The sequence below is a fragment of the Eleutherodactylus coqui genome, chromosome 2 (assembly GCF_035609145.1).
Source record: "Eleutherodactylus coqui strain aEleCoq1 chromosome 2, aEleCoq1.hap1, whole genome shotgun sequence".
Taxonomy (NCBI): domain Eukaryota; kingdom Metazoa; phylum Chordata; class Amphibia; order Anura; family Eleutherodactylidae; genus Eleutherodactylus; species Eleutherodactylus coqui.
The window spans coordinates 10,396,233-10,420,031 of NC_089838.1; the positions used below are offsets into that span (position 1 = coordinate 10,396,233).

At 48.5% G+C, this 23,799-nt stretch overlaps 1 protein-coding gene across 2 annotated transcripts in view; it reads left to right on the forward strand.

Annotated features, from left to right (window-relative positions):
- Positions 1-23,183, forward strand: part of PTN (pleiotrophin) — a 60,970-nt gene extending 37,787 nt beyond the window's left edge. For both annotated transcript variants that reach the window (XM_066590340.1, XM_066590341.1), the window contains exon 5: positions 22,089-23,183. In XM_066590340.1, coding sequence (XP_066446437.1) covers positions 22,089-22,141 — 53 coding nt within the window. In that variant the 3' untranslated portion in view covers positions 22,142-23,183. The remainder of the gene's footprint in view (positions 1-22,088) is intronic.
- Positions 23,184-23,799: the final 616 nt, after the last annotated feature.

Genomic DNA, 23,799 nt, shown 5'->3' on the forward strand with positions numbered 1-23,799 from the left:
CATGAATGAATAGCTAAGAGCTATCTGCCATTGGCTGAGCGCTCAGCCAATAGCTAAGCAGTAGCTGCTATTGGCTGAGCCCTCAGCCAATCTGCACAGCCCTTTCAGTAGGCGGGGATTTTTAAATCCCCGTCTGCTGAAAGAGCTCAGTAGCAGTGCCGGGGAGCCAGCCGGAGGACGCGGCTGACAGCAGGAGAGGTGAGTAACTTTTTAATTATTTTTTTAACCACTTTTTTATGATTATCAGGGAAGGGCTTATATTTCAAGCCCTTCTCCGATAATCATTCTGCAGGGCTTGTCAGAAACCACTGCTTTCAATGGGACCGGCAGCAGTGCCAATCCCATTGAAAGCAATGGGATAGCATGCCGCTGACTTCTGCCACATCTGTGACAGCTGTCACAGCTGTGGCAGAAGTCCACGGCATTCTCCATATCTTTTCAATGGGGCTAGCGCTGCTGCCCCTGGCCCCATTGAAAAGACTGTCGCAGCGATATCGCAGCGATTTTCTCGCAATGCTCTGCGAGAGTTTTCACTTACTCTCGCAGCGCAGTGGAGAAAAAAACGCTAGTGGGTGGGAGCCCTTATGGGGGTATTTGCACTGGCTTGTGTTCGGATAACTGAAACAATTGAATCCTGTTTCGGGTTAAACTTTTTCTAAAAGTTTGGTTAGGTGAAAACGTAAACCTTAGACATTTGTAAGGGAAAAAAATGGCAATGTCATTCGTAATTTTTTTGGTGCAAATCAGTTGTAAATATACCAGAAAAATTGTTATCCTGGAGCAATTTATGCCACAAATGTGGTGGCAAAGGCTTCATAAATAAGCCCTATGGACTTAAATGCCAACATTCTGCTGTCTGCATTCACCACTAGAGGGAGCTGAGGAGCTTAAAGTTATATTACAGCTCCAAACTCCCCCTAGTGGTGGCTGCAGCTCGCAGGAAAGTTTGTATCTGTCTTTATGTCTTTGCGGGTTTATTAAAAAAAAAAAAAAAGTACTCCGCCGCCTATGTGAAACGGTTTAGTATAAGAACACAAGATGAAGTTAAAGGTTCCCCGCAACAAAGTCACCATTCTACTTCAGACCGATTGTGGTGTGCGCTAACAAATGCCACCCGCCATTGCGCCAGCTCTTGTTGTCCTGAGCCCGGTCACCTTCTTGATAAAGAGGCCCCATCTCTGCATCGACGTGTCCTTAAATGTCTTACCAGACGTCTGGCGAAGAAAATATTTAAGTCATAGGCAACGCAACTAAAAGGACGCAAAGTCTGGTGAGCGTGTCCGCCTCACGGTCCGCGCTGATTGATACGACTTTAACTAAGTCCGCTCCTTTCTATACCTCTTACGCGAATTCAATGGCCGCCTTTATCTACAATCGTTAAGTATGTTAGACACCGATTGTCCCCAATGGTTTTTTTCCCCTGTGTGTTTATCACACTGCACAGTATGAATAGAAATTGCCTTGGCACCGAGCAATGGGAACCCCCGCGCCCGCACTGCATGCCAACTATCAAGGGCTAATGCCAGCAATGCAGACAGATGGAGGAAGGGGCAGACAGGGAAATATGTGGGCCCCTAGCACAGAGAGATGCCCGTCACACCGCACCACATACCTCGTAAATCCCGCGCCATTGTGCCCGTTTGTCTAGTAGATGTGAGAATCATATAATGCTACAGACAGTAGGAATTGTGTAGCAGCTTCTGTCGGCGCCCCCTATTGGCATACAGTATACACATACTATCTTTCACATGGAATGACCCCCATCTAGTAGAGCGTTTACCTCCTTTGGCCCTTGGAGCCGCAACAGTTCATTGTGGCACAAATCCCACTCGGTGATGAAGTGGTTCTGCAAGAATATCGGCCCCTGCGGACAGGAAGCTTCTGTAGTTACTGCCGATTAGATGGCGGTGCTGACATGTTCTGACCAGCTGACAGGAAGGGGTCATTGATTTGTGCTGCTTGTGCCAAATTCTGACCTCCCATCAGCAACATAAATCCGGATCCATCTGACCAGGGGATGTTTTCCCGCTGCTCAGTGATACAAGTTTTGCGCACTTTTCTCGCTGAAGTCTTGCCTTTCTGTTTCTGCATTTGGACACGTTAGTTGGAGCTCCAGCGTTGTATTCGGCTCTCAGCTGTGCAGCGTTCATCAGACCGATTCCTGACATCCTCCTCTGACCCCTTTCGGCAGCAAGTTGCTTCCATCCACAGGATCCCTTTCACCGGGTGTTTTTCTCCATCACAGCATTCTCGGTATACTTTCACGAGAACCCCCCCGCAGTTGTCAGCGAGGTCCCTGCTAATGTAGCACCGATGACCAGATCTCGTTGGAAGTCACTCTGATCGCTGGATTTTCCCAACTAACGTGGATTCACACTGAAACTGGTCCACATAAAGCCTGTCACGTGATTTTATGCCGCACTCCGGGGTCACGGGGAGAATTTCCATACAGAGAAGCGCCAATTGTGAAATGGTCAGGACTCCTAAAGGAGGGGCTTAAGAAGAATCCTCTCCCAAGTGATATGACCACAGCTACTTCTAATACCCCTCTCAGTACCTCCCATTATAATACCCAACACAGTAATAATTCTTCCATAGTGCTCTTGGCAAGAAATAATACCATTTTTTTTGCTTCACAGTGGCATACTTTGTGCCTCTACACAGTTATAATTCTATTTTATGCCCCTCTCACAGTAATGCCCACTTTGCTTCCTAGATAAGTAGGAGAACAACCTCCCACAAAATAATAGAGCCCACTCTGTGCTCTCACAAAATAATGCAGAGCCTTCTGTTCCTTCACAAAGTAACATATACCCTTTCTGTATCCTCAAATAGAGCCCCTCCGTGCCCCAGCAAAGTAACAGAGTGCCCTTTGTGCCCTCATAATCGAATATAGCTGCCTGTGTGCCCTCACAAAGTAATATAGCCAGCTTTGTGTTCCCACAAGGTAATAAAGTGTCCTCCATGCCCCCACAAAGTAAGAGCCCCCTCTATCACCCCACAAACTAACAGAGCTCCATCTGTGCCCCTACAGAAATATAGAGACCCTTCTGTGCCCCAAAAGGTTATATAGTCCCCCCTCTGTGTTACCACAAATTTATAGAGCTGCTTCTGTGCCCCACAAAGTAAGAGCCCCCTCCATAACCCCACAAATAATAGCTCGCTATGTGCCTCTACATAGTAATAAAGCCCCCTTTATGCCCTAACAAAATAATATAGTGCCTTCCATGCGCCATAAAATAAAAGAGCTACCTCTGTACCTCCACAAAGTAATAGAGCTCCTTGTGTGCCCTTACAAAGTAATGTAGCTCCCCTCCATGCCTCCACAAAGTAATAGAGCAACCTCTGTACCTGCACTAAGTAATAGAGCCCCCTTCGTGTCTTCACCAAGTAATAGAGCCCCCTTCGTGTCTTCACCAAGTAATAGAGCCCCCTTCGTGTCTTCACCAAGTAATAGAGCCCCCTTCGTGTCTTCACCAAATAATAGAGCCCCCTTTGTGTCTTCACCAAGTAATAGAGCCCCCTTTGTGTCTTCACCAAGTAATAGAGCCCCCTCCATGCCCCACAAAGTAAGAGCCCCCTCCATCCCCCCACAAATAATAGCTCGCTATGTGCCTCTACATAGTAATAAAGCCCCCTTTATGCCCTAACAAAATAATATAGTCCCTTCCATGCGCCATAAAATAAAAGAGCTACCTCTGTACCTCCACAAAGTAATAGAGCTCCTTGTGTGCCCTTACAAAGTAATAGAGCTCCCCTCCATGCCTCCACAAAGTAATAGAGCAACCTCTGTACCTGCACTAAGTAATAGAGCCCCCTTCGTGCCTGCACTAAGTAATAGAGCAACCTCTGTGCCTGCACTAAGTAATAGAGCCCCCTTCGTGCCTGCACTAAGTAATAGAGCCCCCTTCGTGTCTTCACCAAGTAATAGAGCCCCCTTTGTGTCTTCACCAAGTAATAGAGCCCCCTTCGTGTCTTCACCAAGTAATAGAGCCCCCTTCGTGTCTTCACCAAGTAATAGAGCCCCCTTCGTGTCTTCACCAAGTAATAGAGCCCCCTTCGTGTCTTCACCAAGTAATAGAGCCCCCTTTGTGTCTTCACCAAGTAATAGAGCCCCCTTCGTGTCTTCACCAAGTAATAGAGCCCCCTTTGTGTCTTCACCAAGTAATAGAGCCCCCTCCATGCCCCACAAAGTAAAGGAGGCTCCTCTCGGCCCTCTTAAAATCATGTAGCCCCTACGAACCACTAAGTTCAATAGAGCCCTCTCTGTGCTTCGACTAAGTAACAGAGCCCCCTTTGTGCCCTCTGCAGCCCAGAGCCCCCACATAGTCGCTCACCCAGGGGACGCTGTATTGCAGACGTTGCCGCCACATTGCAGCTCGTCCCATATATAGCCCTCTCCTCCCTCGTCTCTTGCACATACTGTACTGATAACAGGAGACGGAGGAGCGAGCTATTTAAAGAGGCGGCATGATCTATAACACAGATTCTCCTGTATGAGTGATTGACAGCTTGTAAAGATGGTTGGGTGGTCCTGGACCCCCAGGATCCTCAGGCCCCAAGCTGCCACCAAAACTGCCCTTATTACAAGGGCTGTCCTGGAAAGCTTTGTGAGCATCACATGACCAGGGGAGGGTCTTAGCCTCTGAATATCCTCATCAAATGTTTCCATTCAGTATATAGAAGCACGGATCCTGCAACCTATGAGGAACTGATACTCAAATTATACTACAGAATTTTCCATTAGATGATTAAATAAACTGTATTTGCAAAATTTGGGGTACCCCTTTAAAATTCAGACCTGGTCACCATTGAATGCATATGGCAACGAGGAGCGTGTGGCCTGCGCCTTTAAGAAAAAAAAAAAATGAGCGAGAGATGGAGGAGCTTATCTGGCGCTTAGAGCCGTATTAGCAAATCACAATGTTTAATGCAGAAGCTGCAGATAATTGCTCCGTTTACACAGTCGCTCGCTGCCGCCCGCCTGTCATCGTGTCAGAAGGAGAAATCTGCAGCAGTCCCATCTCCTCCAGCTGAGTATGGCTGACTCATCGGCCATCATCTGAGCCATAAACCTCTGGACCACGATGGAAATCTGATGGACCCCATTATAATTCAGTAGGGTTCGCTAGTTGGGATCCTTTAGTTGTTTTAGTAAATACTTGTGTTCCCCATGAAATAACTATTCTGGAATGCTATGCTGTTCCTCTGCTATTCCTCCTGGAAATGTATGGATGTACTGATAACTGAGCGTTACCATACTGAGGTATGCAGTCGGTGACAACAATATTAGAACCTGTGCAGACATGCTCTATAGAAAGCGGAATGAGAATATCCTGTTGGGAATTTTTTCATACATCGCCAGGAGGAATAGTAGAGGGACATCAACAAGCAGAATGCTCTAGAACTATTTCAAGTGGAACTATTGTTTCATGTGGGACACAAGTATTTACTAAAACAGACATGAGGAACAGACACTTTTTAATCTCTTAACGACGCCATTTTTTTTTCTCATGGGGTGGGGGGGCTGTTCGGGACCCCCAAATACTGAGCGTTACATCCCTGCGCCACTATAACATAAATATATGAAGGGGTTAACAGGTTCATTTATCTGTCATCATTCCTGACATGGCGGATTTAGTAAATGCTTGGGTTCCCCATGTAATAATTATGTCCCTCTGTTACTCCGCCTGGCAATGCTAGAACTTATATGGACATGTCCTACAGAAAGTAGCTAAGAAATCTCCTGTCCCTACCTGGAAACCATCAACATGCTGCTGCTGACTGATCTGTTGCTTGTTTTAAAGTTTAAGCGGTTTTCCCACTAATTTCATTTATCCCTCCACATACCTATCAGCATCATCAAAAACAACCGCACCCCCAGAAGTAGTTGATGTTTTGCTCCAAAGCTTGGGATGTGCAGCGTCCAAGGAGCGGTCCCACAGTTGAGGGGACAGGGGGGTAGAGAAAGGCCTTGTCATGGGGGTCTACCATCTCCTCCCCTAGGGGTAGCTCGGGTCCCGACCATGTTACCGCTGGAGGAGTTCACAGGGGTAGTAACCGGGGGTTACCTTAAGTCCAGTTGTCACTCGTGACGCCAGCGTTCCGTCCTCTGCGGGGGATCTCACAGATGAAGTAAAGTAGTCCACACACAGGGTAACTTTCTGAACAAGAACCGGGAACGGTTGGCTCTGTCCGTTTACTGGAAACGCTTGAACTTAATTCCAAAAAAACAGTGTTGGTACAGAAACAACAAGCAAAGTGGTGCAACAGGGAGGATTCTCGGGGTATGCAGACAGTCCACAGTCCAAGTTATCGGTGTGATTCCCACTCCCGGAACACTCTCTCTCTCTACACGTCAGCACTCACTCTGCTGTTTCTTCATCTTCTCGCTATGAAGCGCTCGGTTTCACTCCCAGGGCTCACTAGAAGCGCCGACGATTCCTGGGTTGATTAGGCCCAGTCAGAGCATGCGGCCATCGCTCGTCCTCCTCCATGCTCCACACACAGACCACCTCGTCCGGTGTGTGGCTGTCAGTCTCTCAAATTCCAACGCCAACTCTCTCTCTGGTCACTGCATCCTTGCAAACACACATAGCTGGCAGGATCACATGACCACAAACAATACACACAAAACGTTACATGTTCCAGACAGGACTAGACATACCAGACATTAACCCTCTCAGCCCTGCAAACATTCAATACACATAAACCTAAGGCCTCATGCCCACGGCCGTGACGGACTCCGCTAGTGGAATATCGCAGCGGAGTCCGTCACGGCGCCCCCCGAGACCCCATACTCACCTCTCGCATCCGTCGCGTTAATTCTGTCTGCTAGGCCGGCGTGCATGCGCAGTACAGCGCATGACATGCCGGCAGTGGCCGATGACGCGGCCAAGATGCGTAATCATGCAATACTTCCGCTGTGCTCACAGCGGAAGCATAGTGTAACGGCCGGCTTCCATTGGCTACAATGGAAGCCGGACGCGTGTTTTTCCGCGGCAAATAGATTGCCGCGGTTTCTTTTTTTACGCTGTGGAATTCCGCAGTGTGAACATTCAGCTATTAGGCGGCAGAAATGCGTCCGTGGGAATTAGCCCTAATGCATACCACAGACAAGACATTGATACGAGACAGAAATATAACATTATGGAGGGGCCCCATAAGCTATGGGCCACTACACATGCGGTTCCATCTGAGGCAGATCTGTAAATGATGAGAGTTGTGATAATTACATGAACGGTCTTGTCAACGGAGACCCTAAAAGTGGTTCCCGCTTGCCCTATAAGAGGCTCTCGGAGGCAGTGACCTCTGCTTCCGCTTGTGTAGAGCTTGTTGACCACTAGACGCCTCTATGATGCAGAGTAGAGATTTCACCCCATTACCAGAGTCTGAGAGGGGCGCATTATTGGGATGTGAGAAGCTGGATGGTCGTATCGATGAATTGTCCCCACCGGCCATTCTGACCAGACTGTTAGGAGGTGTTTGGACCAGTGGATGGGGGCACACAAGGTGACCGGGCTCAGGACCCCCAACAGACCACCAGTAGAGAGGAGCGTCTGACCAGACTGTTAGGAGGTGTTTGCACCAGTGGATGGGAGCACACAAGGTGACCGGGCTCAGGACGCCCCCTGCAGACCACCAGTAGAGAGGAGCATCTACCAGACTGTTGGGAGGTGTTGGGACCATTGGATGTGTGAGGGCACACAAGGTGACGCGGCTCAGGAGGCCCCCTGACAGACCACCAGTAGAGAGGAGAGTCTGACCAGACTGCTAGGGAGTGTTGGGACCAGTGGATGTGTGAGAGCGAGCACGTAACGTGACCGGGCTCAGGACCCCCGACAGACCACCAGTAGAGAGGAGCGTCTGAGCAGACTGTTAGGAGGTGTTGGGACCAATGGACGTGTGAGGGCACGTAAGGTGACCGGGCTCAGGACCCCCAACAGACCACCAGTAGAGAGGAGCGTCTGACCAGACAGTTAGGAGGTGTTGGGACCAGTACACAAGGTGACCGGGCTCAGGATGCCCCCTACAGACCACCAGTAGAGAGGAGAGTCTGACCAGACTGTTAGGAGGTGTTGGGACCAGTGGATGTGTGAGGGCACACAAGGTCACCGGGATCAGGACCCCCGACAGACCACCAGTAGAGAGGAGAGTCTGACCAGACAGTTAGGAGGTGCTGGGACCAGTGGATGTGTGAGGGCACACAAGGTCACCGGGTTCAGGACGCCCCCTACAGACCACCAGTAGAGAGGAGAGTCTGACCAGACTGTTAGGAGGTGTTGGGACCAGTGGATGTGTGAGGGCACACAAGGTGACTGGGCTCAGGACGCCCCCTACAGACCACCAGTACAGAGGAGCGTCTGACCAGACTGTTAGGAGGTGTTGGGACCAGTGGATGTGTGAGGGCACACAAGGTGACTGGGCTCAGGACGCCCCCTACAGACCACCAGTAGAGAGTAGCGTCTCACCAGACTGTTAGGGGGTGTTGGGACCCGTGGATGTGTGAGGACACACAAGGTGACTGGACTCAGGACGCCCCCTACAGACCACCAGTACAGAGGAGCGTCTGACCAGACTGTTAGGAGGTGTTGGGACCAGTGGATGTGTGAGGCCACAAAGGTCACCGGGTTCAGGACACCCCCTGCTGACCACCAATAGAGAGGAGCGTCTAATCATCCAGCAGCTCTAGCTGTTTTTTTGTCTGCCATCCAGAGACAGGGGGCACCATCGTTACATCTCTGTGTCTGTTGAAACCATTTCTATAGACTTGGATGACGAACATTTGGTCTTCTGGCCCCCATTACATGTTCGGCCTCTGATTCCCACCTACACCTTTGTTTGCAGTGAAGTCGTGAACGATGAAACTGGACGCAACGGAGGGGAACTGGGTGTCTTCAGCGATGAATCCAGGTTTAGTTTGGGCGCTAACAACGTCCGTGTTCGTGTCTGGAGACCTCGGGGTGAGCGCCTCAATCCCGCCTTTGCTGTGGAGTGGCACACTGCCCCCTGCTGGTGTGATGGTCTGGGGAGAGTCATAGCATATGACAGTCGGTCACCCTAGTAGTGGTACGAGGGACAATGACATCTCAGCGATATGTTCAGGACATCCTGCAGCCACATGTGTTCTTCTCATGGCGGCTTCCAGCAGGATAATGCTCGGCCGCACACACAAGGGGGTCACAGGAAGCCCCCACAACATTGTCACACTTCCATGGCTGCCCGGTCACCAGATTTATCACCAGTAAAACATGTATGGGACCATCTGGGACACCAACTTCCACAGTGTATGAGTTAACACGATCTAAAGGCTCAGTTACAGAATGTGGAGCGATATGCTGCAGGATACCATACAGAACTTGTATTCTCCATGCCCGACTGTATCACATCTTGTATCCAAGCTAGAGGCGGTACAACAGGGTACTAGAGCCTCCATGCCCACCTGTATCACACCTTGTATCCAAGCTAGAGGCGGTACAACAGGGTACTAGATCCTCCATGTCTACCCAGATCACATCTTATATCCAAGCTAGAGGCGGTACAACAGGGTACTAGAGCCTCCATGCCCGACTGTATCACATCTTGTATCCAAGCTAGAGGCGGTACAACAGGGTACTAGAGCCTCCATGCCCGACTGTATCACATCTTGTATCCAAGCTAGAGGTGGTACAACAGGGTACTAGAGCCCCCCTATAATGGGTTTGTTCTCCACATTAAATGGTCCTTTTGCTCTGATGGTGTAATCACTTAGATCAATGTTACCATCACACAGAGAAAGTGTCATTGCACTCCCACAACTTTTAGGGGAGAGATCGGTGCTGACAATGAGTGTAAATGTGTAGTCTGTCAAGTTACAAGGTACAGTAGGGTATAAATGGGCCAATCAGGAGAATAGTAGATCTGTCAGCATCAACTTGCTGATGGTTTCCATGTAGCAAAAGCAGATTTTTGCCTTCTTAGAGTAAAAACGAATTGCATTTTGTGAATCAGCTCCAAGGTGATGACGGTGCCGTGTATCTCAGAGGTGCTGGAGTTTATATTTACTCTGCAATGTTTGACTGTAGATGGAAGCTAAAGTAAAGGCCCCCCCAGTGGCGGTATCTCTGCTTGCCTGGCTTTTCCAGCTGTTTGGCTAGGAAGAAAACTGTGACTGGTTGAGGAGATAAGACTGTTCCTGGAGACTGTCCTATCTCAGAGTCCTGGCGTACCAGATAGGATCAGCCGAGCGGCTGCTGCCGCGGCTCAGGGGAGCGGAGCAGACAGCATTTTCATAATGTTCATTTCATAGGCCGTCTACAATGGCTTCTATTATTCCCTCGGTCCGGCCAGATGGCTTCTACAAGAGGGGAGGGCGGAGAAGAAGATGGGTGATGAAACCTTCTAGGCCGTCTAATTGTACGTTTCGTTATTTTTAGAAGGTTTGTCATATGTGGCGATTACGGACATACAATCAAAATATTATATCAGGAAAGTTCTTCTGTAAAAATCAGCAGAGTGCCCCTTTATATACTGCGCCAGCGGACGGTCCCATCAGGGGGGTAACCTACTATGACCACCATCTACGGCTGATTCAGGACATGAATAGCTTAATAGTTTGCTCTCACTAATGCACAGAAAGGATTCACACAGTGATGTCACAGTGCATGGATAATGCATGCAGTGATGTCACAGTACAGGGATGATGCACAGTGATGTCACAACACAGCGGTAATACAAACAGTGATGTCACAGTAAAGAGATAATACACACAGTAGTGTCAGAGTACAGGGATAATACACTCAGTGATGTCACAGTACAGAGGTAATATAAATAGTCATGTCACAGAACAGGAATAATGCACACAGTGATGTCACAGCACAGAGGTAATACACAGTGATGTCACAGAGCAGGGATAATGCACACAGTGATGTCACAGTAGGGATAATCAACACAGTGATGTGACAGTACAGGGATAATGCACACAGTGATGTCACAGAGCAGGGATAATGAACACAATGATGTCACAGTACAGAGATAATGCACACAGTGATGTCACAGAACAGGAATAATGCACACAGTGATGTCACAGAACAGGGATAATCAACACAGTGATGTCACAGAGCAGGGATAATCAACACAGTGATGTGACAGTACAGGGATAATGCACACAGTGATGTCACAGCACAGAGGTAATACACAGTGATGTGACAGTACAGGGATAATGCACACAGTGATGTCACAGCACAGAGGTAATACACAGTGATGTCACAGTGCAGGGATAATGCACACAGTGATGTCACAGAACAGGAATAATGCACACAGTGATGTCACAGTACAGGGATAATAAACACAGTTATGTGACAGCACAGAGGGAACACAGTGATGCCAGAGTACAGGGATAATACAGACAGTGATGTCACAGAGCATGGATAATGTACACAGTAATGTGACAGCACAGAGGCAATATACACAGTGATGTCACAGTACAGGGATAATGCACACAGTGATTTCACAGCACAGAGGTAATACACAGTTGTGTCACAATACAGAGATAATAAACACAGTCATTTCACAGAACAGGGATATTTCACATAGTGATATCACGGTACAGGGATATTTCACATAGTGATATTACGGTACAGAGATAATGCAGATAAGATGTCACAGAACAGGGATAGGGCACACAGCGATGTCACACAACAGGGATAATGCAAATAATGATGTCACAGAACAGGGATAATGCACACAGTGATGTCACAGTAAAGAGATAATGCAAATAATGATGTCACAGAACAGGGATAGGGCACACAGTGATGTCACAGAGTTGTAGCAATACTCATGCGATGCTTTCAGAGACAGAATACACAATAACACTGAGTAACTCACAGGGGATTTCCTCTGGAATTCTACTCTTTCTTCTCAGTTTGCTCCAGACCTTCATGACTTCTTCAGCTAATTCTTGCCTCTGTTGAGTTAGCGATCCAGAAAACTTTGCCCCCTCTGAAAATAACAGCCCCACACTGTGTCACCTGAAAATAATGCTATTCATCGTGCCACCATAAATTAATGATAGCACATACTGTTCTCCCAGAAATTAAGTATGATGTGAACTGCCCTGAATTTAAATTATTTTCTTCTCTATATGGCCCAGACGTCCATCAAGACGTCTTCTGGTCTTGAGTCATCTCTATACACTCTACCCATACTGCTGTTACCCCAATTCTTCTTTCAGTGCCTCCTGTACTGTAGTAGTCCCCACCATAAAATAATAATGCCCCTTCATGCCCCCATAGTAATTCTGTCCCCCTTTGTGGTCCCCACATTAATTACTCCCCTTTTAGTGTACAGTAAATATAAAGTGACAATACTCATGTCTTTCGTGCTCCCTTGCTGCCGCTCCAGACGCCATCCTAAAAATCTCAGCATTCCGGAAGCCGGTCATGTGACCACTGCAGCCATCCAGTGATTGGATACTGCAGTCACATGCTCAGATCTTGTGACATGCACATCTAGGAAGTGACTGGAGACCAGTGCGACAGCAATTAATGTGGCTAACTATTTCCCTGTGTGTTGGGCCAAAGAATGGGTGACCGGAGGAATGGGTCACTGGGTGACTGTACAAGGGTGCCTGAAACCCAGTGTCCCCTTGGAAATCTGGGTAACAGGTCTGCAATATTGGGATGATGTGTTCAGCAATGTCACAGCTTAGAGATAGTGCATACAGTGATGTCACAATATTGGGAGGATGTGTACAGTGATGTCACAGTGCAGTCGTAATGCTTACAGTGATGTCACAGTGCAGGGGTAATGCTTACAGTGATGTCACAGTCGGGTAGTGCCTTTACCTGCAGCACATCTTCATGTTTACATGGTGAGATGTGCCACCACCGGGCAAGCATTTTTATAATCAGCTGACTATATCCCTTTTACACAGTCTGGTGATCTGAGAAATTAATATTTGGGTGAACCTGTGTGCCTCCTTATTGGTCCATGTACAGGGGCTTAAAAATTAGGTTTTGTACCTCTGATACTTTAAAAAAAAGTTGAGAATGTTCTAAGAATGCAATGTACCACGGACTGATCCTACGTGTATCATAGCACCCTCTTCCAAGGATTTACGATATGGAATCAGGGACATTAAAGGGGACTGAGAAAAAATGTAATGGGCAAGAAATGGCGCAATATAAAAGGAAATAACACTACTCACCTCCTTAAATGGTCCCTTACAGCTCCAGTTCAAAAAGATGCTACCGCCTTTGTGCGCCATTCGTTGTACACTTGACTGCTTAGCCAATCACAAGATTAAGCTATGACTGCTACAGCTTTTTTTGGGTTCGGAGCAGTGGGGACAAGGGCTACGGCAATGGACTGGGAGGGGGCATTTAGAGGGGTTCTGCCAAGATTGAACATTATCCCCTTTTCACAGGGTGGGGGATAACTTTATGATCTGTGGGGGATCGACCCCACACGTATATCCCGCATGTCAGTGCAGGAGCCCCACACGTATATCCCGCATGTCAGTGCAGGAGCCCCACACGTATATCCTGTAGGTCAGTGCAGGAGCCCCACACGTATATCCCGCATGTCAGTGCAGGAGCCCCACACGTATATCCTGTAGGTCAGTGCAGGAGCCCCACACGTATATCCCACAGGTCAGTGCAGAAGCCCAACACATATATACCACAGGGCAGAGCAGGAGACCCCCACACACATATCCCGCAGGTCAGTGCAGGAGCCCCACACGTATATACCGCAGGTCAGTGCAGGAGCCCCACACGTATATCCTGCAGGTCAGTGCAGGACCCCCACAAAAATATCCCGCAGGGCAGTGCAGGAGCTCCACACACATATCTCGCCGATCAGCGCAGGAGACCCCCACATGTGTATCCCGCAGGGCAGCGCAGGAGCTCCACACGTATATCCTGCAGGTCAATGCAGGAGCCCCACACGTATATCCCGCAGGTTAGCGCAGCGTTCTTTACCTTCCAGAAGCTATGGGGTCAGAAGACCCACCAGAGGCCTCTGTTATCACCACAACACCGGGCACCGTTCCTCATTTGTGCTTGTGGGGCTGCTAACTGGACCATAGAGGACCGGCAACATGTGTGTTGGTTCGGTGAGTCACGGCACCAATTGCTTTAGGCTGATGTTGGGTTCCTTAGTAGATCCTTGAGGTAAAGGAGGGTCGGCGGCACTTACAGGCACACCACATAGGTGGGAGGTGGGATGATATACAGTCCAAGAAATGTAAGTGATGAGCAGCAGAACGGGTGACAGAGCTGCAGCAGTCCTGATGCTGTTACTCCAGAGATACTTGCAGCGCTTCCACCTGCACTCTGGGCTTTCTCAAGCTGACAACAAGTGACGTTTACCCACCATATATATAACACAATTACCATCATCCCCCCAGCGGTATCGACTCACATCCATTGTGGCGTCCGGGGTGGAGTTAAGGAAGCGCTGATGCAGTTTTGTTAAGCACTTGTTATGCTGCTCATCATTTACATTTCTTGGGTTAAGCTCCTGTGTGACACGGACCCCATGAAGCCACGGACCCCGACTGTCAAGAAGGCACTATGCAGGCTGGTGGCTCCATACTGGTGTGGGGTGTCTTCTTATGGCATGGAGTCGACTGGTCCGTCTACAAATATCATTGACTGCTGCCCGCTACATTTCACTGCTTGGTGACCATTTGCTGCCCTTCATGTCCCCCACAATGATGTGATATTCCAGGATGATGCTCCGTGCCATCGGGCCCAAGTTGTCCAGAATTGGTTGGAGGAGCGTTCTGGGGAGTTCCTATGAATGGTGCGGCCAGCATGACCCCAATCCAATATTTATGGGATGTGGCAGACTGGCCATTCACATCCGAGACCCTGCACCTACAAATACCCCGGAGCTGTGGGGGCGTCCAAATGACTCAACATCCCTACAGACGTCATCCGTTCACTTGTAGTATCAATGCCACACTTGTAGTATCGATGCCACGTTGAGCTGCTGCACTTCACTGCACTAGAGGGGTCCTACATGATATTAGATCCTGTCCATCCCATGACTTTCGGCATCGTTACAGGCCCCTGTGTATGTTGGAACCATGTGCCAAAGGACATTTGGTATCATGGCCCCCATTACACGTACGTCCTCCGATACCCACCGCCGCCCCCATTACATGTACAGCCTCCGACACCCACCGTCGCCCCCATTACATGTTCGGCGTCTGACCCACAGCGCCGCCCCCATTACACGTACGGCCTCCGACACCCACCGTCGCCCCCATTACATATTCGGCCTCTGACCCACACCGTCGCCTCCTTTTGAAGGATGAAACTGGATGCTATGGAGGGGAACCGGGTTGTCTTCAGCAATGAATCCAAGTTTAGTTTGGGTGCTGACGACGGCCGTGTTCATGTCTGGAGACCTCGGGGTGAGCGCCTCAATCCTGGCTTTGCTGGTAGACTGCGGCACACTGCCTCCTGCTGGTGTAATGGTCTGGGGGGCCATCTCATACGACAGTCATCACCCCTACGGTAGTGGTGCCCGGTCACAACATTTATCACCAATAGAACTGCCTAGGAGTTTGATCTGGAGGCTCAGTTACAGCAAATGTACGTCCCGGAGCGTGAAGGGGTTAAGCTTCATTTCTGTTACTGTTTCTATTGCTTTTTTGCCTTTTTTCGCTCCCCTCACTCTTTCCCCTCCCCCTCCCCCCCCAAGGCCCTCTGATTGTCAGGCTTTCAATTACAGAACCGCTTATATTTCATGAAACGCCGCGATCCCCGTGTAGCGGCAGATCTGCGCCTAAAATAATCTCCCGTCATTATCAGGTGCATAGCTGAGCCCCGCACATTACAGACGAGCGGCTGACAACCTCGATTCAGCGACTTCGCCGTCTTTTGCGCACCACAATGAGCCATTGTCTTCTTCCTGGACATATTACAGGGCATCTACACAAAACGTATCCCCCCCCCCCCCCTTGTCGTACCAGGGTACGAATAATGCATCTCATTCCCGGCACACATCAAAGGTGACCCCAGGGGGGTCCGTGAATTCTTTACAGTCTCTTGCTTCATGTGGAAACAGGAAACCACAATGGTTGTGGGTCAATGGCGCAGTATAACAGGTGGTCACCGGGATAAGATAGGGGGTGGGGAGGTTGGTTGGGTGCCAATGCTCCAATGCAAAGACTACAGCCCTATATGACAAAAGGACTTTTCTCCCCGATTGGGTGGAAGCCAACGGTAGGATTTCATTATAGGAGCGATTCAGGCCGTACGTGAGCTGCGCAGATCCCGGCGTATGGAGGAAATTGTATACAGACAGTGCGCCATTGTTAGTACAGACCTTAAATCTATTGGACAAGTCAATGGAAATTTGCTGTGGCCACAAATACTGGGCTCTACTAGAGCGCCATACTAACTACGGGGACTCGATATAGGGGGAAACAAGGTGGCACTCAGACTCTGGTGACCAAAGACTCCTCGGCCGCAGAAGAAGACACTAGTATTATGGACCTGCAAGTTTTACGTGGGTGCTCAGTTATCACTGTGTGCTGGCACTGTGTATAAGGGGCATTCTGCTGGCACTGAGATGGGGCAGTCTGCTGGCACTGTATTTAAGGGGCATTCTGCTGGCGCTGAGATGGGGCAGTCTGCTGGCACTGTATATAAGGGACTTTCTGCTGGCACTGAGATGGGGCAGTCTGCTGGCACTGTATATAAGGGACTTTCTGCTGGCACTGAGATGGGGCAGTCTGCTGGCGCTATCTATGAGGGGCATTCTGCTGATGTAGTGGCCCTAAGTCTATATATCTGGCCCCTCCATAATTGTCATACTTGGCATGTCTTCAGTGTGGATGCACTGTACAAATTGTCTTGTCTCCAGTTATGTGTATTGCACAGCTGCAGCATGTAAGAGCTTAATGTCTGTGAATGGCTGGGATATGTCTGGAAAATGTAACTAATTGTCTTGTCACGTGATGTTGCATGATATATACATGATTGCAAGAGGAGAGAAGGAGTGAGTTGTGTTCAGAATTCCATTGCTTTCAATGGTAGTGTGTGGCGTGAAAGTGCCAGTGACATGGGGGTACCTTTAACCCTCGTGGTGAAGAATGGAAGAAGAGGAGCGGTATCCTGATGGTCCCATCCCAGGACCCCTACCCTGAGTAAGTGGAAGTAAGGAGCCCGCCGTGCAGTGTTCTGTCTACAAGTGAGTGTCAGCAGAGTGTTCTTCCCACCTCTGGTGTGTCTGTCCAGGAGCGGAGCCTTACAGATAACCTAGACTGTAGGCCTGGTGTCATCCTGTGACTCAAAGTGTGTGTATCCAGGAGCGGAGTCATACAGATAACCTAGACTATAGGCCCGGTGTCATCCTGTGTCCATGGGTGTGTGTATCCAGGAGCAGAGTCATACAGGTAACCTAGACTGTAGGCCTGGTGTCATCCTGTGTCCCGGAGTGTGTATGTCTAGGAGTGGAGTCATACAGATAACTAGGATTGTAGGCCCGGTCTCATTCTGTGTCCCGGAGTGTGTGTGTCCAGGAGCAGAGTCATACAGGTAACCTAGACTGTAGGCCTGGTGTCGTCCTGTGTCCCAGAGTTTGTGTCAAGGAGTGGAGTCATACAAATAACTAGGACTGTAGGCCTGGTGTCATCCTGTGTACTGGAGTGTGTGTGTCCAGGAGTGGAGTCATACAGATAACTAGAACTGTAGGCCTAATGTCATCCTGTGTCCTGGAGTGTGTGTGTCCAGTAGCGGAGTCATACAGATTACTAGGATTGTTGGGCCGGAGTCATCCTGTGTCCCGGAGTGTGTGTGTCCAGGAGTGGAGTCATACAGATAACTAGGACTGTAGGGCCAGTGTCATCCTGTGTCCCAGAGTGTGTGTGTCCAGGAGTGGAGTCATACAGATAACTAGGACTGTAGGGCCAGTGTCATCCTGTGTCCCGGAGTGTGTGTGTCCAGGAGCAGAGTCATACAGATAACTAGGACTGTAGACCCGGTCTCATCCTGTGTCCCGGAGTGTGTGTGTCCAGGAGCGGAGTCATACAGATAACTAGGATTGTAGGGCTGGTGTCATCCTGTGTCCCGGAGTGTGTGAGTCCAGGAGTGGAGTCATACAGATAACTAGGACTGTAGGGCCAGTGTCATCCTGTGTCCCAGAGTGTGTGTGTCCAGGAGTGGAGTCATACAGATAACTAGGACTGTAGGGCCAGTGTCATCCTGTGTCCCGGAGTGTGTGTGTCCAGGAGCAGAGTCATACAGATAACTAGGACTGTAGACCCGGTCTCATCCTGTGTCCCGGAGTGTGTGTGTCCAGGAGCGGAGTCATACAGATAACTAGGATTGTAGGGCTGGTGTCATCCTGTGTCCCGGAGTGTGTGAGTCCAGGAGTGGAGTCATACAGATAACTAGGACTGTAGACCCGGTGTCATCCTGTGTCCTGGAGTGTGTGTCCAGGAGCGGAGTCATACAGATAACTAGGATGGTAGACCCGCTGTCACCCTGTGTCCCGGAGTGTGTGTGTGTGAGTCCAGGAGCGGAGTCATACAGATAAATAGGACTGTAGCCTTGTTGTCATCCTGTGTCCCAGAGTGTGTATGTGTCCAGGAGCAGAGTCATACAGATAACTAGGACTGTAGACCCGGTGTCATCCTGTGTCCCGAAGTGTGTGTGTGAGCCCAGGAGTGGAGTCATACAGATAACTAGGATTGTAGGCCTGGTGTCATCCTGTGTCCCGGAGTGTGTGAGTCGAGGAGTGGAGTCATACAGATAACGTGGACTGTAGGTGTCATCCTGTGTTCTCCTCCCTGACCTTGCTCAACTGTTCTTCCCGCACTGGTGTGTAAAACTTATTTTTAAAGAAGTAAAGTTCCAGTCACTGCCCATTCCCAGTGATTAAGGTATTCATTATAACCATGTGGGGATTCTATTATTTTCCCACCGGACAACCAATGGTGTGAAGGAATGGTGGCGTCACGAATGACAACTTCTTCAGTCCACTACACATCTATACGGGTAACCGCTGTCCCAGCGTTGCCTGGAAGAGGCCTAGCGGTGCCTTTGCTCAGGCTGTACGTGTCTCTCTGGGGAGGAGTTGGTAGAGCCAATGTGACAAGTGCCATCTCTACCCAGACACCTCCTCAGTGTTGTGCCCGTGTCTGGGCACACTGGCACTGTATATAAAAGGGCATTCTTCTCACACTGAGATAATTCAGTCTGCTGGCACTGTTTATGAGGGGGCATTCTGCTGACACTGAGATGGGGCAGTCTTCTGGCACTGCATATAAAGGGGCATTCTGCTGGCACTGTAAATTGTCGCAGTCTGCTGACTGGGTGGTGATAGTGGCTACTATGGGTCCAACAAGTGAAGGGTCCATTTCCACTCAAGCAAAAGTTGAAGTTAAAGTTGAGTGTGGCCACCCCTGCTGACCCTCCTCTATGGGATTAGGTTTTATATTATCCCTTTACGGTGACATTATCGGTGCATTATACCTACAAGTGACAGCATTATATGTTCTAAGGTGAAAGGTATATGATCCTGTGCTATGATATCATGTAATGTATTCTCCTAATACTATGACATCACTGTGTGTATTATCCCTGTACTATGACATCACTGTGTGTATTATCCCTGTACTGTGACATCACTGTGTGCATTCTGTATATATAGAGCAAATGATTGCATTAGTGATTGTTCATCCCCACGCTATAGATAATCCACCCTTGTAGGCAAAATAAATCAACATGCTCATTATCCGTCAGTGCTCGTTGCCACGGGCAAATTATGTACCCATGCAATACCACTCTCACAGGACCATAGAGCTTAAAGAGGTATTCCCAACTGATAGATGCGGCTCCCACCTCTAGGCTCGGCACAGATATCCAGTTCTGGTCTCCACTTACCTCTGGCTCGGCCATATGCAGTAAGCGGAGGTAGATGGGAGTTACAGAAACAGTGTAGCACAGCCCACTTGACTCTTTCCGTAAGTCTCTACCACCCCTGGTTGCCACTGTAGGCAGAACTAGGGATGAGTGCGGGTCCTAGAGGTGGGATCCGCATCTATCAGACATACCCGGTGGATACGGCTCAGGTGGGAATACTCCTTTAAGGTTAAAAAAAAATTGACAAGAGGTTAAATAAAAGCAGTGAAGGACGGAAGCGCAGAACAGAGCGCAGCCTCCTCGCGCGTCCTGAGCCGTGACCTGCTTCCTCCAGCGGCCGCCTGCTGCTCTCCTCCTCGCGCCGCATGGCAATGATGAGTGACATGACATCCTGAATTCAAAGAGGATCCGTCCCGTTGAAGGCCTCGGATGTCTCTTTGTGGTCTGACTTCCTCACGCTCTCTGGGCTCTCGTACACTTCACATGGTCACAGTCGATGACTCGCTGAGAACAGACAGAATTAATGGTGTCCCCTTCATTGCCCACCTGTCATCTAACACCAGGGGGGGCCACACAGCCAGTCAGGAAATACATATTTATTATGTATTACTTCTCCCACCGGTAAAGGACATGACCGCCGGCGGCCGCCTGCATTAATGATCCTACTGCGCTGTATAATGCAAGCACTTACCCGCTGCAGAGCCTTCCAGATGGAAATGTCTGTTATGGAACTTTCCGGCGCTACAATGGATGCAATGTACCGCCTGCCCTATATATAGGTTTCTCACAAATGCAACAGTGGGGTGTACTTTGCTCAACTTTAGCTTCCTGGTTTAGGAATGTAATGCCAGAATTACAGTAAAGACTGATACATAGAGCAGAAGGGGAGAGACATCCTAAATAAGCAGATGATGGGTCCTTACAAGCTCTGGGCTGTAATATGGCACCTATAGTACTGTATAGGGTCTTACTGCCTTCCCCCCCCCCCCCCCATCACCACCCCACCTCATATGCCTCAGGTTTTGTAAGGAGCATACAGAGGTGTGAGTGCAACAAAAAATATCTGCCATGTTTCATTAGATACAGTACTACAGAGATATGCACCAGGGAGGCTGATATTACCCCCATATGGCCCTAGACCACCAGGGATGCTGACATTAATCTCTTATGGCCCTAGACCTGTACAGATACTAATGTTAAGCCCTTCAATACACTGGACCACTAGGGATGTCAATATTAATCTCCTATGCCCCTGAAACACCAGCGACGCTGATATTAATCCCTTACTATCATAGACCACCAGCGATGCTGATATTGTCCCTTACTATCCTAGACCACCAGCGATGCTGATATTGTCCCTTATGCCCCTAGACCTCTAGAGATGCTAACATTAACTCCTCCAATACACTAAACCATCAGGGATGCTGATTGTAAACTCTTATGTCTCTAGTCCACTAAAGATACTGAAATTAAAGCCTTACTATCCTAGACCACCATAGATACTGTAATTAACTTTTTATTACCCAAGACTACTAGAGATGCTGAAATTAACCCCCTGCTGCCCTAGACCAGCAGAGATGTTAACAATAAACCCATTATGGACCAGGATTACCAGAGATGTTGAAATCAACTTCTTAAAGCCCTAGATCAGTGTTTCCCAAACTCCAGTCCTCGTGGACCTCCTCAGATCATGTTTTCAGGATATCCTATAGTAAGAACACCTGAGGCACCGACAATAATTACATCACCTGTGTGATACTGAGGAAATCCTGAAAACATGACCTGCTGGGGGTGCCTGAGGACTGGAGTCTGGGAAACACTGCCCTAGATTCTGACATAAAACCCTTTCCCTGATGTAGACCACCAAGGATGAAGATAATAACCCATTTACTGTCCTAGAGAAATAGAAATGTTGATTTTAACCCTTTATACTACCATAGCCCACAGGAATATCCGATAAGAATATGTAGTCATGTGAAACCATGCCCCAACATCTCACCCCACTTTTATCTGGGCGGCATATTTGGGCAGCAATATCCACCACCCTAATCTGCAGCCTTATAAATGGCAGAACTCTTCCATCCCGCGGATTTGTACGCACTGCATGTGCCCCCGTTTTATACCCTCATGTGTCACTTTTTAACTGCACAAGTTTGGATAAATCTCTCCATTTTTATAACAATTGACTGATTTATAATAATTTTCAACTTTTTTTTGGCCCCACAGAGTCCAAAAAGAAGAAAAAGGAAGGGAAGAAGCAGGACAAGATGGTGGACTGAGCGATGGCAGCAAGAACGGAAGCCCATCAAGAAGACAACATCTGGGGGCACCAGTGCCAGACGCGGGATGGCATAACAAATTATCTACCTTTCTACCTGTAGTAGCGGAAGGGAAGGGGGGAACCTACTCTGTACTCTGTAGTGTTGTTTTCGGTGGAGGGGCAAGATTTCTTTTAAACCATAACACTGTGTTAGGCGACTCGGAAGAACAAGTATTTACAGTTAATTAGACGTGTAAATAGCGGGAGGAAGGCGATGTAGCATTTTGTAGTAATATCTCTTGGGTGTAGGGGGGTATAACTGAGACTTGGGGTGTTTATATCTTGTTTATATTGGTATCATCATATGTACTGTAGACCAGGAAGACCACCTGTTCTTCTCCAGTAGTCAAGGTAAAGGTCCTGTGACTACCCTGTGGGGGTCGAGGCTGTCCTATTCCTTTTAGTACACCTTCCTGGGGTCTAGACTGCTGGTCAGTGGGCATATGATATCCAGCAGTTCATTGACTTGCCCATATTGCTTCCCCTTTAAGGGTCAGATAACAAAATGCCGTTTACCTGTGGCTGCCACTAGAGGGCACTCACTGTATACAGATTGATACAGCTCCCTATGAGTTCAAAGGGAGATACTGTATATACATCTAAATGTAGTGTGCTCCCCCTAGTGGTAGCTGAAGGCATCCAGAACCACTTAGCAGGGGATTTGGAGCAATATGTCAGGGGGTGGGCCCATTTTAAGTTTTGCAATGGGTCCCATCCATGCACAAGAGCCAAGAATACTTATAAATATAGTCAAAATACTTAAATTGCAAATTTGCCTCATCTGCATGAGCAGTGAGGACGAACGGGGCTGCACCACTTAGAATATGACAAGCAGTAGAACAATATCCATGAACTACGACATTCCAACAGTGACAAAGGGTCTCAATGGTCAATGTATAATCCAATGGTTTAGAGCAATGGCTGCATTTAATCCACTAATTGATGTGTCTGTGTTTTATTACATGGGGGATATGTGGAAGGAAATAAACCGTTTAAGACTACATATGTGAGCGTCATTCCTGGTCCGTTGATCCAAATTTCTGCACACACTTGATAAGATTAGAGAGACTTAGTAGAAGGTGTCACAGCAGGCTGCTGAAATGTTTTCCTTATACCCCACCCATGTATATGACACACCCCCAAGTAGTGCATATGACCCTCTTCATCACACCTTACAATTAGTAGAAACCTCGAGATCATACCACGGAAGAAAAACAGACCCCCTAATTATAGACCTCAGACCAGACCCTCTAAAAAAAAAAGATCCCAGTCCTGAGACCCCTAAAAATTATAAACTCCTAGATAAGACCCTCGAAGTGAATACAAACCACAGAAGACCCCCTAAAAATTCAGACCACAAGCCCTCTAAATAAATATAGGGGAATGATTATGTAGGCTGTATGCCCATTTTTTGGAATAGGAAAGTAGCAAAATTCTGCGCAAGGGCTGCTTGGCAAATATTTTGAATATTTTTCAGCCTTCTGCGCCGACCCGGTCAGTTTTTTCAAAAGCAGACGGGATTTGTCTGGAAATGGCGTGTATATTTACCGCCAGGTGTACATTTCTGTGAAGGTGCACAGAGCTGTGCTTAATACATGAAGAGACGTGCGACCGGGC